This window comes from Apaloderma vittatum, unplaced genomic scaffold (assembly GCF_000703405.1).
Source record: "Apaloderma vittatum isolate BGI_N311 unplaced genomic scaffold, ASM70340v1 scaffold112, whole genome shotgun sequence".
Lineage (NCBI taxonomy): Eukaryota > Metazoa > Chordata > Aves > Trogoniformes > Trogonidae > Apaloderma > Apaloderma vittatum.
In genome coordinates, this window is record NW_009705042.1 from 751 (window position 1) to 16310 (window position 15560).

The following is a 15560-nucleotide window of genomic DNA, read 5'->3' on the forward strand; positions in this document are numbered from 1 at the left end:
CCTGATCTTTCACCTAATTCTGCTTGCTTTTTTCTTTTTTCTCTGATTGTCAAAACGAAAGAGAACATTGACGTTTCTGTTCGGGCAGGAGGACAAACACGGTGAGTAAGAGCCCGGGCTCTGTTCTCTGAGTAAGGAAATAGAAGAGCTTCAAAGGCTGCAACTGCAACAGGGGTAGATCAAGAAGAAATTTTACCACCAAGAAAGGATGTTGGAACCATCACTAATGTTTTTCGACCGGATAAAAGCCTGGTGGTGTGAATCTGCCTAATTCTGCGCTATAAAAGTGTCATTTCTCACGCCAAAGGTAAATCTACATTTGCACAAATATTAATTGTGCCGAGTAAAACTGGTTTCCACATTCTTGATCCTTTTTGGAATATTCGTAGAGGTGAAGAGGGGGAGAAATCAAGATATTTCAGTGAAAAATGTGTTAACTTTCCAATTTTTTTACAAAAACCCAGCTGCACCACCAGCAGACTGGGCCGAATCTGACAGGCAGCAGGTCTTAACGTGGATTTCCCAGCCAGTATCTCGCAGGAATCACGTTTAAAAGTTTTCACTCCAGCACAACGATTGCCCTAAACACTGCCCGGAATCGATAACGCAGTGCCCTCCGTGTCAAACGGCACATCCAGGGAGGTTAAATTTTTGCCCTGAAAAACGAGCAACAGGATATAAAATAACACAAAACACGCTGAAGGCAAAAAGGGAGGAGAAGGGAGGCCGGGGTGACAGAAATAAGATTTGGATTGTAACCACACAGGGGCTCCGACCCATCTGAAAAACACTTGTGGCTTTACTGTAAACATGATGCAGTGTTGGGTGTTGTTAAGTTTAGCCACGAACTTGGCAAATTTCCCAAAAAATCTCCGTTTCGTTGAGGCTCTGCAAAACTCAGGTCCCTGGAAAGGTGCCCAGGGCAGCCGGGCTGAGCTGCTGCGGCACCTTCTCGCATCTTCGCGTCCTCTCCTTTTGGGCTCTAAATGCTGCCGAGCTCCTTCGACTCGACCGCCCGCTCCGCCTCCTCGCCGCTTCTTGGTTGTTTTGAAGGGAAGGCAGGGAAAGGAGGGGTCAGGCGAGACAGGGCGAGGTGGCCGGGACGTTAGGGAGGCCGGGAGAGAGGTTCGCCAGCTGCCACGTGAGCGAGCTGGGAGCGCTGATCTTCTGAGGGGGACAGCTCGGCTTTCAGCCTCGGCGTCACGCTCCGTGTTTGCTGAACCCTGCGCAAACCCAACGAGCCCGGATTTAGAAACCAACGTTCTTCAGGCTGGTTGAGGACAAAACGATGAGAAAGCAGTTTTCCCAAACTCATCAGTGTAAGCAAAAAAAAAATAAAATGTTGCTCTTTGCAAAGGGAAACACGAGGCACAACCGAGTCCTGTCTCAGTGGACCCCTACGAGCGCTGCAGCCACGGATTAAGCAGCAGCTAATCCTGGAATTAAGATGATTTAAGGTCACCTATATCCAAAAAGCGTCTCGCTAACATTCTCCCAAATTATTCATCCCTTCGAAAAGCGTGTTTCCAGCCACTCAGCTTCGCGCCGCAGAGAGAGGGGATTCAAGGAAAGCGGATCTTAATATCAAAGCGTAGGTCTGAGCAACAACTCGCAGGGACACACGACACTTCCCCGGGAAGGGGGTATCAGCAACAGGCAGAGGCGAACGTGGAGAGTTTGAAAGAGAATCCAAAGGAGAAACCCGTCGGAGGTTCTGCTTCTGGTTTCATCCAGAATATTCAGACGCAGCAGGAAAAGGATGCTTGGCAAGGGCTAAGACTCACGGCAGGCTTGAGGTTCTCATCGAGCCAGATTTTAGGATCCTTGAAGCACTCTATGCCCAAGACTCCTCTGACAGGGGTCTCCATCAGAAACAAGTTTCAAGGGCTTTAGGAGAAGACAATATTGTGTAAACTGGAAAAAAAAAATCATCTTAGCGATACAAATGAGCAAGAAGTCAGGTGTTTGACCCGAGTGGTAAACATGTTGATTCATTTAAAGTAGTTGCTGTTACTTCAGAATTATTAGATCCGGCCTGTTTCTGTTCTGATTAACTCAGGAGGAGGGGAACCGACGTGTTATTTTTTCTGGAAGCGGTAAACAAACAACCCAGCTGCTGCTGTCCCTGGCTCCACATCAACACCCAGGGCAAAGCTGCGGCTGGAAAAGAATAACACGTAGACATCTTGCAGGAACTAAATGTTTCTGCGCACAAATGCACCGATGATTCTCCTCGTCTTGATTTGGAAGGCGTCACCCCTAACCCGAGCGCCAACAGGCAAAGAAAAGGGGAAGTCCAAGGACAGGACAAGGGGCAACGAGTACAAGCTGGAACATACGAGGTTCCACAAAAATATTAGAAGAAATTTGTTGGCTGTGCGGGTGCCGGAGCCCTGGCCCAGGCTGCCCAGAGAGGGTGTGGAGTCTCCTGCTCTGGAGACTTTTTCATCATCCTCAGAGCTCTCCGTTGGAGTCCAACGGAGAGCTCTGAGGATGATGAAGGGACTTGAACATCTCTTTTCAAGTGGTGCCCAGCAATGGAACAAGGAATAATGGGTTTAAGTTAGAACATGGGAAGTTCCATCTCAACGGGAGGAGAAACTTGTTGGCTGTGCGGGTGCCGGAGCCCTGGCCCAGGCTGCCCAGAGAGGGTGTGGAGTCTCCTGCTCTGGAGACTTTCCAACCCGCCTGGACGCGTTCCTGTGGGGCTGCCCTGGGTGACCCTGCTCTGGCAGGGGGTGGCACCGGGGGATGTTTCAAGGTCCCTTCCAACCCCAACATCCTGTGATTCTGTGAAGTATTTTTTGTTCCTGCATTAGCAAAGCTATGACAAGGGAATGGAAAGGATGTCCCCGACTTACTTTTGGAGCTGCAGAAGGATGAGAGGAGATGCTGAGCAGTCGCATGGAGGCTTCCATCTGCTGGGGTGAAAGGAAGAAGTTGGGAACAACGGGATCGGATCTGAGCAGAACTGTTAAGGAACAACCTCTGGTGGCGCGTGGCTGCACGGAGCTCCCCGGGAGCTGCGGACGTGGAATAAGCCTCACCGTGACGGCACTTGGAGGAGCTCAGATAGTGAATCTCACTCGTTTGAATCAATATTCTGTGGTTCTGAATGCCTGGTTCTCTCACCTGGCCTCACAGGTGGGAAAATTTGCAAATCGAGATGCCAATTTGCCTTGCAGGAATACCTCAGGTATTTGGAGAGTGCTCTGTCCTGCAAAAACCCCAACACAGAGAAACTCTGTGCGAGATTTGGGATGTGTGCAAGGAAGGTTGGAAAACGTTTTAAAAGCAAAAGAAACGACGTTTCTTTTAACACAGAAGAAACACGAGCGCTATAATACATGGAGAAAACCAAAACGGGCAGAAAAAAACACAAGAGGACACAGTGACACGACCAAAAACGAAGAAGCAAAATCCCGCGGATCGCAGAACATATTGGTTGTAAACAGTGAGGAAGTCAACGCTGCATCGTGAGAAACACAACATAACAGCATCTTCTAACACCTTCCCAGGGCCCCAGTTCTAGACTCGTTTCCCAGGGAAGTGCTCCACACAGGGAATCTCTCTTTCCCGAGATTTTTCCAGCGAGATTCTAACAGGGAAACGAGATGTGCTCCTTGAACACGTGCGTTTAAAAAGAAAAAGGATACAAAACAGTTTTTGGCTTGACCGACTTTTCTGACTCTTCCCGTGGCTCTTCACTGCTGTCATCGGAAAAGTTTTCAGCGTCTCCTTCCAAGCCCGCTCGGGCCGACACGCTCTTAAGGCAGATCTCATCGGAACCGCTTTCCTCCTCGTCTTGACGAGCTCCGTTGACAACCTCACCGTCTCCCTCCTCCTCTCTTTCGGTGGTTTTCGGATCGGCCAACCTGCCATCTGCCGGCAATTCCAGCCGTTCTTCGGAGGCTGCACAGAACTCTACAACTTTAGCTTTAACTGCTCTGTCCCAGCCACAACTTCCACCTTGTGCGGGGCCGCCGGGTGCTCGACGCGCTTCTGACAAACGAGGAGGGTGGAATAGCTCCTCCTCTGTTGTTTCTGTGCCGCTGTTCGAGCTCTTCAAGCCTTCCGCTACCGCCCAGGGGCTGCTCTTGCCCGCGTGGAGGCCAACGCACGGGCTGAGGGCGCTGAGCACGCTTTGGTCGTCACCTTGGAGTAAGCTGGAGAAGGTGCTGCTCCATCTGCTGCTTCCTCTCCTCAAACCATCTCCGTCCACCGAGCGCTGATCTTCAGGTCCTGCGTCTACGCGCTGCCGCTCAGCGCCCAGCTCCGCTTCAGACAACACGCTGGACCAGGGACTCGTTTTATCCGTGACGGTCGTTATTTCATTAAGAGTTCGTGGTTCTAGAACGTCTTCTTCGTATTCTTCCTCGCTGTGTGGCCAGGCGGCCAAAGCACCTTCGCCTCCCTGGTCGCAATCTGTAGGCAAAGGGCGCTCGGCTTCAGGGATGGCTCGGTCCAGAAATTCACGTAACGCGCGCCTCTCCAACTCGGATTTCCCAAAAGAGCGAGGCTGCCGCGTGTCACCGTCAATGCCGGGCGAGCCCAACTCAGGTTCACCTTCACATACCCCAAGTCTGGCTTCCTCATCCTCCTGGTTGGGTAGGGGGGCAGCAGCCGGCTTTTTGCCGCTCTCTGGAGGCACGTTCGAAGATTCTTTATCGGTTTTAGTTATAGTCTGCAGATCTGGCCAAAAGAGAACAGCGTCAGCAAACGCGCGGGGCAATGATTCACCTTTTAGCGGATTTATTCGGGCTTTTTGCAGAAAATCGTGCATGTAAGAAGGGGTAGGGGTGAAACACGCGCGGCTTTCTCAAACGCTCTGCTGATGCGACCGCATTCCGTTCTCTTTTACCACTGACAAAGCCAGGGGAAGGATGGGAATGCTAAGGAAAAAGCAAAAGTTTAGAGTGAAATTACTGGGGAATAGCTAGAAACACCTACATCACTGCAAGGCAAAAAATAACAGATGGCAAAAATACTCTGATATACAGAGTACACCTAAAAAAAATGGAAAAAATACCTATTGCTTGGAGTGGCTAAAACCAGTTTGGACAGTTCAGACCACATGGGAAGGAGAGAGAAATAACCTAGACGGAAAGATGGATAATCCAGATGGTTTTTCCTCTTACAGCAGGGGCCCAGAAGACACAGCTCCTACTGATATTCTCCAGCTGTCAGATTCGATTTACCGACTCGAATCAAACGACAGAGAGTTGTTCGTTAGGTATCTGTTCACTCAGGACTATCGCTCAGTTGTGGTGGTAAAATTGTGAAGTCTGAAACCAAAGAGCTGAAATAAAGGTGACTGGATTAGGAGCCTAAGCATTCATAAAATCTACCCAGACACGCAAACCTTTGGGGATGTCAGAAAACCTTTAAAAAGCCACCTCTTCTTGGTTCCTAGTTAGCAGATCCTACTAATTTCTTGTGGTTCCTTGAGAAATTAATTCGCCAGTATTAGGGTAACTGGCAAACTGCTCCGAGGCAAGAGAAAAAGTCAAGAAAGAAGCAGTAAAAGTGATTAATAAAGATGAGAAGAGGAACAAAATGAGCAAAAACTTGGAGAAAAAACCAACCCCAGACATCTGAAAACAAGGTGTACAGAGCTACAGTTCCCTTCCCTGCGGCGTCGTGCTCCATCCTCACTAAGGGGGTCGTTCTGTTTCCAAAAGCGCTAACGACAGGGAGAATTAATTGCACTGATGCCTCTAGACGAGGAAACGTGTCGAATGCGATAAACAGGAAAGCTGTTGCTTTTGGATAAAGATAGGGGTATCTTTATTTCTCTTTTATTTCTTTTTATTTTTTATCCATAAAGATACGGACGCCTTGATTTCTCTTATTTCCGCTAGGCATGGTAGGGCACAAATTTCACCTGAAAGCAGAGATATGCCAATTCCTGTTAGCAAAGAAACCGTTCCGTGGATTTTTTTTCCCTTTTTCTGCTGACGAGACATTGAAATTTAAGTAGAATTGAGGTTGTCTCGAGGGGCCCTTAACCCCCACCTCAATCTTCCTTCTGAATGTTTCAGTTCAACATTTCTATTATCGACAGGAGTTTCTAAGTCTCTCTGGAACGTTCTCCCAACAGAAGCTGGTGACTGACCCTGATAATTTGAGAAATTTGAAGGTACTTCGAGGCAGCTTCTGCCAAAACAAATAATCCAAACCACGTGACCGCTTACCGTTGATGAGGCTGCTGACCTGACGCACCAACCGACTGGATTTCTCCAGCAGCCGGCATCCATCGGGATCCACTTCTTTGCTCACCGAGCCCCGGTTATCACTCTCCTGCTTCTCTCGACTCGGTTTGGAGGCGTTACCGGCACCGAAGTCAGGAAAAGACCTGGTCAGCTTCTGACTGAAGTATCTTTGAACCTCATCCAGTTCACTCAAGTTCTTTCTGTAAGCAGTGGTAAGAAATTTGGTGAGAGGAAAAAAAATAACAAAAAAGCCTGTGGCAGACTGGTTCTGTTTGTATCATTCTAGACAGAATATGGAAATACAAGATTTAGGGTTATTATTGAAAAGCAGATCAGTAGGTAAGTGTAGGTAAGTGTTGAGGTTGCTCTGTCAAGCAAGAGGATAATGCTCAAGAACAAATGCCAAATGAACTGAGGCTTAGGCTGGATTTTTCTTAAAAAGAACTAGTTTTAAACTTCCTTAATCAAAGAAAGTTGGATTTGAGATGACCTTCCAACAGAAATCATAAAGCCAAGAATATGACTGAGCTTGATAAAATGATCAATGAGCTTGATAAAAGGAGTATGATCTTGATAAAAATCTGAGGATTTCTACTTACTTAGGATCTAAGGATTTTATGATATATTGCTTGTGGTAGCAGGGGAATGGATGGAACGACTTGGTTTCTTTCAGTCTTATATTCCTACAGATAACAAATACTATTCTTTTGAAATTTATATGTGACCTAAACCTAGATTCTAGTCAAAAGTGCCTTTAGGAAGGAGAAGGGCATCCTGCCGGGAAAGGGCATCCAGCTCTGCGCACCACGAAAATGCCCACGGGCTCGTTCTCGTATCTGTGCAAACCAGCTCCGAGGTTTAACAGCACGTGTTGCGTTACAGCTGGACAAAGCTGGATAAAGCAAAGATTCTATCCAGATCTGACAACGCTGCTGCTCTTTTTCCTTTCAGAAGCAGTGCTAGAGCACCTCAGTCCCGACGTAGAATTCCCTGCCTGGCCTCGCTTTTCTGATCTCATCTCATCCTGCTGCAAATTACACCGACATCCCAATGAAAAGAGTTATTGTGTATTTGCATTTTAATTTCCTCGTGAAATTGGATGCAAGAATTCTTCAGTTTCAAGCTCTGCTTCGCATCACTCTGCTCGTGCGCCTCAACGCCCTTCTGGCAGTGAGGTCCCCAAAACCCAACACGGCAGTTGAGGCTGTGCCCGTGTTCGGTTTTGGGCCCTGCAGTTTAAGAAGGACATTGAGGTGCTGGAGCGGGTCCAGAGAAGGGCAACGGGGCTGGGGAAGGGTCTGGAGAACAAGTGTGATGAGGAGCGGCTGAGGGAGCTGGGGTTGTTCAGCTGGAGAAGAGGAGGCTGAAGGGAGACCTCATCGCTCTCTGCAACTCCCTGAAAAAAAGGTTGCAGTGAGGTGGGGTCGGTCTCTTCTCCCAAGTAACAAGTGATGGGACAAGAGGAAATGGGCTCAAGTTGCACCAGGGGAGGTTTAGATTGAATATTAGGAAAAATTTCTTTACTGAAAAGAGTGGTGAAGCGTTGGAACAGGTTGCCCAGGGCAGCGGTGAAGTCCCCATCCCCGGCGGGATTTAAGAGTCGGGCAAACAAAGTGCTTGGAGAAATGGCTTAATCGAGGGCTTGGCAGTTGGGTTAATGATTGGACTCGATGATCTTAAAGGTCTTTTCCGATTTGGGCAATTCTGTGACTCTGCTTTACCTGAGCGCAGTCAGAAGAGAAGCGCGTGACGACAGCGACAGCGAGTCCATCTTCGCCGCCCGATGCGCGTTCCCTTCCGCCTGCTGCAGGGATTCGTGAAACCTGCGCACGTTCTGCATGTGCTCTTCGTGACGAGGCGCGTGTGCTCCAGGGGGACTAATTCCGCTAGAAACAAGCCTGCATTTAACAACGGAAAACCCTTTGAAACTTCTGGTTGTGAAAAGTCTGCCCACTAAGAACATCCAACGTCTTTAAGTGCATTAAAGAGACACCGATGCAACTTTCAAGAATGGCATTTACTGCTTCAGATTTACGCTAAAATTAAGTAAACTGATAGTGTGGCTGACAAGGAAATTGCAAAGTCAGCTGAGAGCTGCCAAGCCTCAAGTTCGGACCAAATAACGGTGCCCTGTGGTTCCTCCAAAATTCAAAGACACGTACCAGAAAAGTATCATCTCCCATGTACGGTAAAGAAACAAATTACAAGCCCAAGTGTTCTCTCAAATGTTTTTAGTTAAATACCCAAACAGTGGTGGTTGTTTCAAGGGACAGAGAGCAGGAATTCCTGCAGGTTATCTGATGATCCTCCTCCTTGAACGTGCAGTCATACAGCAATTCACCAGTTGTCATTTGCCAGCCAGGAACAGGAGGTTTGAGGTTTGGCAAAATAAAAGAGGATGTATCAGCAACGCTCTGTTCTAACTTAATGAAAATAACCTCAAAACTTATTCTTGTGAAGGCTGCAGGTTTCTGCAACAGCATCGTGTAAATGCTAATGGAGAAGGGTGTTGTGAAACAAAAGAAACGCCGGTGAGGAGAGAAAAAACATCTGGGCTTTGTAGGAAGGAACCTGGCTGAGCACTGCTATTCACTGGGCTGCCCTCTCTCCAGTAAACGGAATTTAGTGTCATCTTTAAGCTCAACCACAGTGAAAGACCTTTGGTAGGATTTGATTGTTTTTTCAGAGAGTCAACAGGCTTCAGAGAGGTACATTTCTGAGCCCTGAAAACGATCAAAATGATTGATCGCAGGTGGACTTACCGCTCTCGAGCAGGAACGGTGACTTCCTTTGCTGAGGTATTCAACATGTGCCTGGAAAAGCTGGGAAAGGCTGGAAAGTTGGCCCTCACCTGGAATAACGAGGAACACTGCCCATGAGTCTTCCACAGCAAGAAAACAGAGAAATTGAAGTAGTATCTTGCTGAGTTAACTAACAAAAACTTAAGTTTTCTAAATAGCTTTAAATTTTCAAAGGATTTTCCAGCACTGAGTCCAAGCACCGTTTCACGAACACTTAATTCCCTCCACGCTACCAAAAAAGTAAACTGATGGAAAGTCTAGAGAACAAAAAATAAATTAAATAATCCATTTCAGTACTGTGGCTTTGCTACACCTGCTCATTATTTCGGAAACGCCGAGAGTCTGAAGAATTTCATGAGATGCACACGAGAGAAGAAAGTGAAGGCCGTACCGAAGAACTCGGTGGCTGGCTCCGGACCCTTGCCTGCCTTTCCTCTTTGAGATTATTTATGTTTTGAAGGGGGGAAACTGCTACTTTGATCTGCCCTCGGCACTGGCCGCTGAAGTCCGTGATATTGTACCAGCCGCACACGAGCTGGAAGCCAGACAGAAGAGGAGAAAGGTCCACTGATGCAAATCCGATCACTCGCTCGGTCTCTGGGGAAGAAGAATATAAAGCACGGATTAATTTGAACGAAATATTCCTCAGGAATGCTAGAAATCAGTCAGGTCTACAGCCCCTGAAGTAAGTTTAGATTTATGGGGAAAGACATCTTGTAAAACTGAAAAAAATGGTTTAAGTGCTGACAGCTCTGAGGCAAAGAACAAATAAAGAGTGGAACAAAAAAGCAGAGGAAAAAAGAAAATGGAGTTCAAGATGACAAAACTGAGGCTCGGATTTTGGTTGCTGACACACTTAAAACTAAAAAACTTGCAGTGCCTGACTGAGAAGAAGGAAAAAGTTGTTTCAAGCGCTTAAACCAGCTTCCTCCCTAAGGATTTGCCAGAACAGCTTTCCCTGTTGATAATCTGGACACCTACACTGGTAACAACCTTCAGCAGGGTGGGGGCCTTGCTGCCGGTGTAAGAAAGGACCTGAGGGTTACGTACCCGATAAAACACCTCGTCAGAAGAGCTGCTTAACAAGGGTTGTAAAATAAAGGGGAAAATACTCGGCTCACAAACAGGCTAGAAGAGACAGACTTGGAAAAAAATGAACCTGGAGGCCAATCCAGGGATTTCAGCAAATGCGTTCTGCCTCTGGAATGGCATTTGCACTTCACAAACTCACATTTCTTCCCTTTTCACTGTGCCAAAACTTTCAAGAATGCCGATTTGTCACTAGGCTGTCGTGTTTTGGTGCCTCTTCTGTCCTGCAAATTGATCTGAAGTACCTTGCCCGGTGATTACTGGGGAAAAGGAGGATGCTAAGGGGCAGGAAATCAGTGGATATTTATCTCTAGCATTCTTCTAACGCAAGGTAAAAAATATCTTTACAACTCCACTCTCCAATTCGCTTCATAGAATCTACTTGTTTTAAATCCAAGTCACCCAAGGAAAGGGATGCAGAAGACACTCCTCCCAATAGGGCATTACGAACTTTACCTGCTTTATGCCACACTTTGAAGACCAGGGTTTGCTGTGGGTCGAGCAGAAGTTCTTTGGATAATCTGTTAAGAACAAAATCATCGTTTGTTACATGAAGTGAGGGGAAAAAACAGAGCAAGTGCAGTAAAGCACCTCTGAAGAATCAATGCCATTGCATCTATCCAGGCAAAACAGTTTCTTTCTGGAATAAAGGGGGCAGCGAAACACAACAGAACCCAAAAATCTTTGAGCCCTTAGAAGCGTAACTATCTTCATGTGGTTTGGGCTTTCGCTTACTCAGGGAGTCCTTCGCTTTCCTGCTCTTGCTGTAAATTTAAACAATAGGACAATAACTCCATGATGAAACGGAAAAGCGGTTTATCTCATGACTCGGTAACAGAGTGACAGCAAACCACTGGGGCTATGGTGGAAAGCTCTAATGTTTGAAGTTGACTCCTGGAGAAAAAAAAAAATAAATCTGAAAATGGAGGTGTCAAGTGCAGAACAGCTTTTAAGTTGCTTGAAGCAATTCAGATACGAGTCTGAGCATAAGCAACCTCTGAAACAAAACTTTTAACCTTCAGCTACCAGAGTCTTTCGATGATTTAATCCTCCTATTACAAATTCCCTAAAGCCAAAACCCCAGTCTGGCAGAGAAACCCACTGCTGGTCTGTATTTGCATGCTTTTGGTGATTGCTGAAATAAACCCTGTGGTGCTTTCTTGTTGACTTTAACAGACTCGTTCCATCTAGCTTAGAAAACGCTTTTGGTTACCACTTTGGAATTAATAATATAGTAATAAATAATATAGAAACACAGAGGGAAATCAGAAAACCTCAAACACAGGTTTATTACTGAATATTCTCACATCTGCTGAGGTTCTTTCAGAGGCCAATTCCTCTGCCCTAATTTAAGCTCAGATATCCAAGCCCAAGCTACATTGCCTACGCTGGTTTTGGCACTTGCTGGAGAGAAACAGGCATCCTTAGGGAATTTTATCCTGAAGTTGGGTCTCCAACACAGCTCAAGTCTGGAGATGCCTGCGTCTCGCCAGTGGCTGCAGAAGAAGCCACGGGTGAAGAGCTCTGAGTCAGAAACCTCGCTTCCAGACACGCAAAGGAGGTAAATCCAAACTTAACAGCTCTGGTCCTGAACCAGAGAATAATTTTTACCCATGAAACAAAGCAAAAGAGGCAGGAAAAAAGCCAATAAATTGGATCAACGCTTACTTAATGTTGCCAAGAGTCCGGCAGCAATTAGAAGCCCCTTCTTCTAGATGGATAAACTACAGATGAGTGGAAACAGGCTGACTCACCCAAGGTCTTAAATCAAAACGCAACGCAGCCGAGGTTCCACACACACCAAACCGCCCTTCCTCACGTCAGCTTTAAGACCAAGCCTCCTCAAACAACTTTTCACCCAATATGAGCACGTGGTGACCGCAAAACATGGAAGTAAGTGGTTTTAGCTGAGACCACCGGGCCAGTAAGTAGAAAAGCACCCCTCTACCCACACTGGCTACGTCCTTTACACACTAAGCCTGGCTGTGTGAGTCCACTTCGCTTACCTCACTTGTTGCTGAAAGTCCCAGATGGGTGAGTCTGTGTTTTCTATCACTGAGGTGGTTACTGGGGTGTCTGCGCCAGCGACAGCAAACGATACGCAGCTGCTGGGGGCGGTTACTTCACGTTCTGTCAAAGGACTCCCTAAAATTATACACAGATTTGCAGTTTGGCAATTAAAACCAGAGGAATTAAAACCAAAGAAATCCACTGCTTAGGAAATACTTCTTTTCATTGGTGGAGCTGAAAGCAGTTTATATTTACAATGGGAGCGACTATTACATGAACGCTTCGCAGAGCAGAAACTGGAATATACGAGGGAGAAGTGGAAAAAAACATTTGCCTGAGATCATCTGAGACGTCAGAGGCAAAGCTAGGAACAAAATCCAGGTCCCCAGGACCTGGTTCAGACAAGGCCTTAAGATTTTGGCCAAAACATCAGCTGGTATCAGAGTTACAGAGGTGAAAAATCAGTTGCCTTCACGTCCTAGTCCGGGAAGCTACACACGGGGCAGCAGGCAGGCTTTAATGAAGTTTAAGTAGCTTCAGGAAATACCATTTTTAATCCGTGCACAAATGAGACCCTTCTGATCGCCAAGCTAAGCAGCACGGATGGTGAAACTTTTACAAGACTCCTTGTTGAGGGCTGGAACGATAAGGATTAAGATTTTTCCTCCTCGTTCATCCTGAAATAGCCCAGGAAAAGATTTTGGTGAGAACAGGTAATGAATTAACTAGTCTGACTTAACAGGCAGAGAATTTATCACCAGAGGGACGTGAGGTCAAATGAAGGGACTGACATAGATATTTCCCAGATGGATCTTCTGGATTAGAGATCGTTGAAGGAAAACTGCAGAAATCATACAACCAATTGCACTGCATTTTAGCCCAGAAATGCAGGGAGATCCTTAGGGCCTCCTTCCTTCTGCATGTGAGCCTTCCTCCAGGCTTGGATTGTCTTCGTCGTGTTCTTGGAAGTGAGATTAATTTGCCGCAGCGCATCGCAGCTCGTGAAGCTGCAGCAGCAGGTCACAGCTTACAAAGCTGCTCAGGCGGCGACTCTGTAGCTGGCAAAATCTGTCAGGAGGATCGGACTTAGCCAAGGGGAAACAAGATGAGGCTTTGCAGCCAACTATCAGTCAGTTATCACAGATTGTTTCCTCCTTTCTACCTTCCAAGGGGTCAGTGTGTGGTCTCAGGCTTTTGCAAGACCTCGCTGGTCGGAATGATCAAAACTGATGGGTATGGATCCGATTTAACAGGAAATAATTCTCTTTTCTCCTGGCCTGACCCTCTGTGAAAACACAATCAAATGTGACCGATTTATAGTAGCTTACAGAATTACTCCTCATTTATGCCCTGACTATAAGGATTTGCTTGAGAACAAGGTTGGTTTTTTTTTTACGATATCCCTAATTATTTCAGTTAAAATTTGCTCTACAATACTCTGTGTGGTTTGATAAGACTATAGCTGAGACACTATGAGCTCACCTTAGAGAAATGAGCAAAACCTGTCCAGACCAGCTCACTGCCTCCTGCACGTAAACGCAGACCTAAAAATCAATCTTTGTAGTCAAAGCATCTCTGAAGTGTGAGCTCGTATTTCTTCTAGGAAAAGAAAAGTTTATAATAGACAGAATTGCTGGCTCTAAAAAAGAAAGCTCAGCTATAATCAAAGGAGCCTTACAGAGCCTGAAACTGCCTCACAGTGCCTGACCTCTGCAAAGAAGTTTCACTTAAAAATAGTAGTTTTATTCTGCTTTGGAAGGATGAGGTGAGTGAGGTGACAGTTCAGGAAGTGGATGGTAAAGAACAAGAGTTTTAAGCCTGGGGCACCTTCTGCACGACGTGGGACCTACTGGCAGATAGAAGCAAACAAACAGACATTTATTCCCTGGGAATACAAGAGCTGGGATTACAGAAAAAGATGAAAAACGTGGGAGGAAGAGTTCAGCAACAGCTGATTAATGTGGTTTCAGTCCATGAAAAACACATGGAAAGTTCTGCTCCTATATTGTTCGAAGCAGTGCTCAAAACAGCACTAAGGTAGAGGAAAAACTTGTTGGTTGGAACCTCTGCATTTTGGAAAGCTTCCGCACTTCCGGAGAATTAATTTAATTCCTTTCCAACGTTAAGAAATTTAGGCTATTTCTTCTCTTTATATTATTTGGAAGATGAAGAAAAAGAAAACAGGAAAATTGACTTTTTTTTTTGTATCTTCAGTTTCTGAAACTTGTGTATCTTAAGTAATTCTTCCAAAATTGCACAGTTTATTATCCATAACATATGGGACTGGAAATGTATTCCAGCCTTTTTATCTCTCACACAACAACGAAATCGTTGTCATGAGGAAACAAATTTTTTCTCGAAACCAGGTTATGCAGCGTATCGGTTGCCTCTCAGTTACCTCTAAAAATCCCCTAAAACATAAATTAAGATGTAAATATTGCAACAACGTACGGCATCAAAAGACACCTCCTTCATCCCATCAAAAATTCTGCAGTAGCAAACAATGCTGCATCAGGTTTCCAAGGACCACGATCCCCAGAAGATTATAGAATCACTATAAAAAAGCATCTGTGGGGCTCGGTACGTATCTGAATTACCCACATTTCAGTCATGGCTTAGATTTGACACTTTTAGTCGGGTTATCCTGCCATAAAATGTTGAAGTTCCTTTCTGACATTTCACCTGGGCTGTGAAACAGTTGATCTTAAGGGAGATGTTTCCAGCAAACTCCCCTGGGGTCAGTTCCTTACTCCTCTTTGTTTTTAGGTGATGTGCAACAGCCTGAACGAGATCCCATCACTGATCACTGAGTAAACACAAAGTGATCAAGTCACGCGGCACTAGAGGTGCTTGAGGTGAAGGGCAGAGTGTTTAAAAGGGTGTTTTAAAGGGTTTAATTCCCCTTTACGAAAGAGATTCATATCCAGCTCAAGGGGAAAAAACCCAAGAGGCTCCAAACCTCTCCAAACTGACCACGCATCGACAACCAATCGTCACCTGCTGGTTTTTAATACACTTGGAACAAATTGCAAAGCAAAGAGAGGGGATTCTGCCCCTTTGCTCTGCTCTGGTGAGACCCCACCTCGAATCCTGCGTCCAGTTCTGGTGTCCCCACCGTAAGAGGGACATGGAGCTGTTGGAATGAGTCCAGAGGAGGCCACAAAGCTGACCCAGGGGCTGGAGCAGCTCTACTGCGAGGACAGGCTGAGGGAGCTGGGGTTGTTCAGCTGGAGAAGAGAAGACTCCGGGGGGACCTTATCCCTGCCTGCAGTGCCTGAAGGGACCTACAGGGAGGCTGGGGAGGGACTTTTGACAAGAGTGTCCAGTGATAGGACAAGGGGAAATGGGTTTAAGTTGAAGGAGAATAGATTTAGATTGGATCTTAGGAAGAAATTCTTCAGTACCAGTGTGGCAAGACTCTGGAATGGATTGTCCAGAGAGGGTGTGG

The 15560-nt window shown here is 46.2% G+C and overlaps 1 protein-coding gene across 1 annotated transcript in view; it reads right to left on the reverse strand.

Moving 5' to 3' along the window:
• Window positions 1-581: 581 nt before the first annotated feature.
• The window catches only part of C2CD3 (C2 calcium-dependent domain containing 3), a 46164-nt gene continuing 31185 nt past the window's right edge, over window positions 582-15560 (reverse strand). The window contains 9 exon segments of the mRNA XM_009865235.1: window positions 582-656; window positions 2862-2961; window positions 3657-4692; window positions 6195-6412; window positions 7934-8098; window positions 8975-9063; window positions 9405-9610; window positions 10559-10623; window positions 12109-12247. Of these exon segments, the coding sequence (XP_009863537.1) occupies window positions 582-656; window positions 2862-2961; window positions 3657-4692; window positions 6195-6412; window positions 7934-8098; window positions 8975-9063; window positions 9405-9610; window positions 10559-10623; window positions 12109-12247 (2093 nt within the window).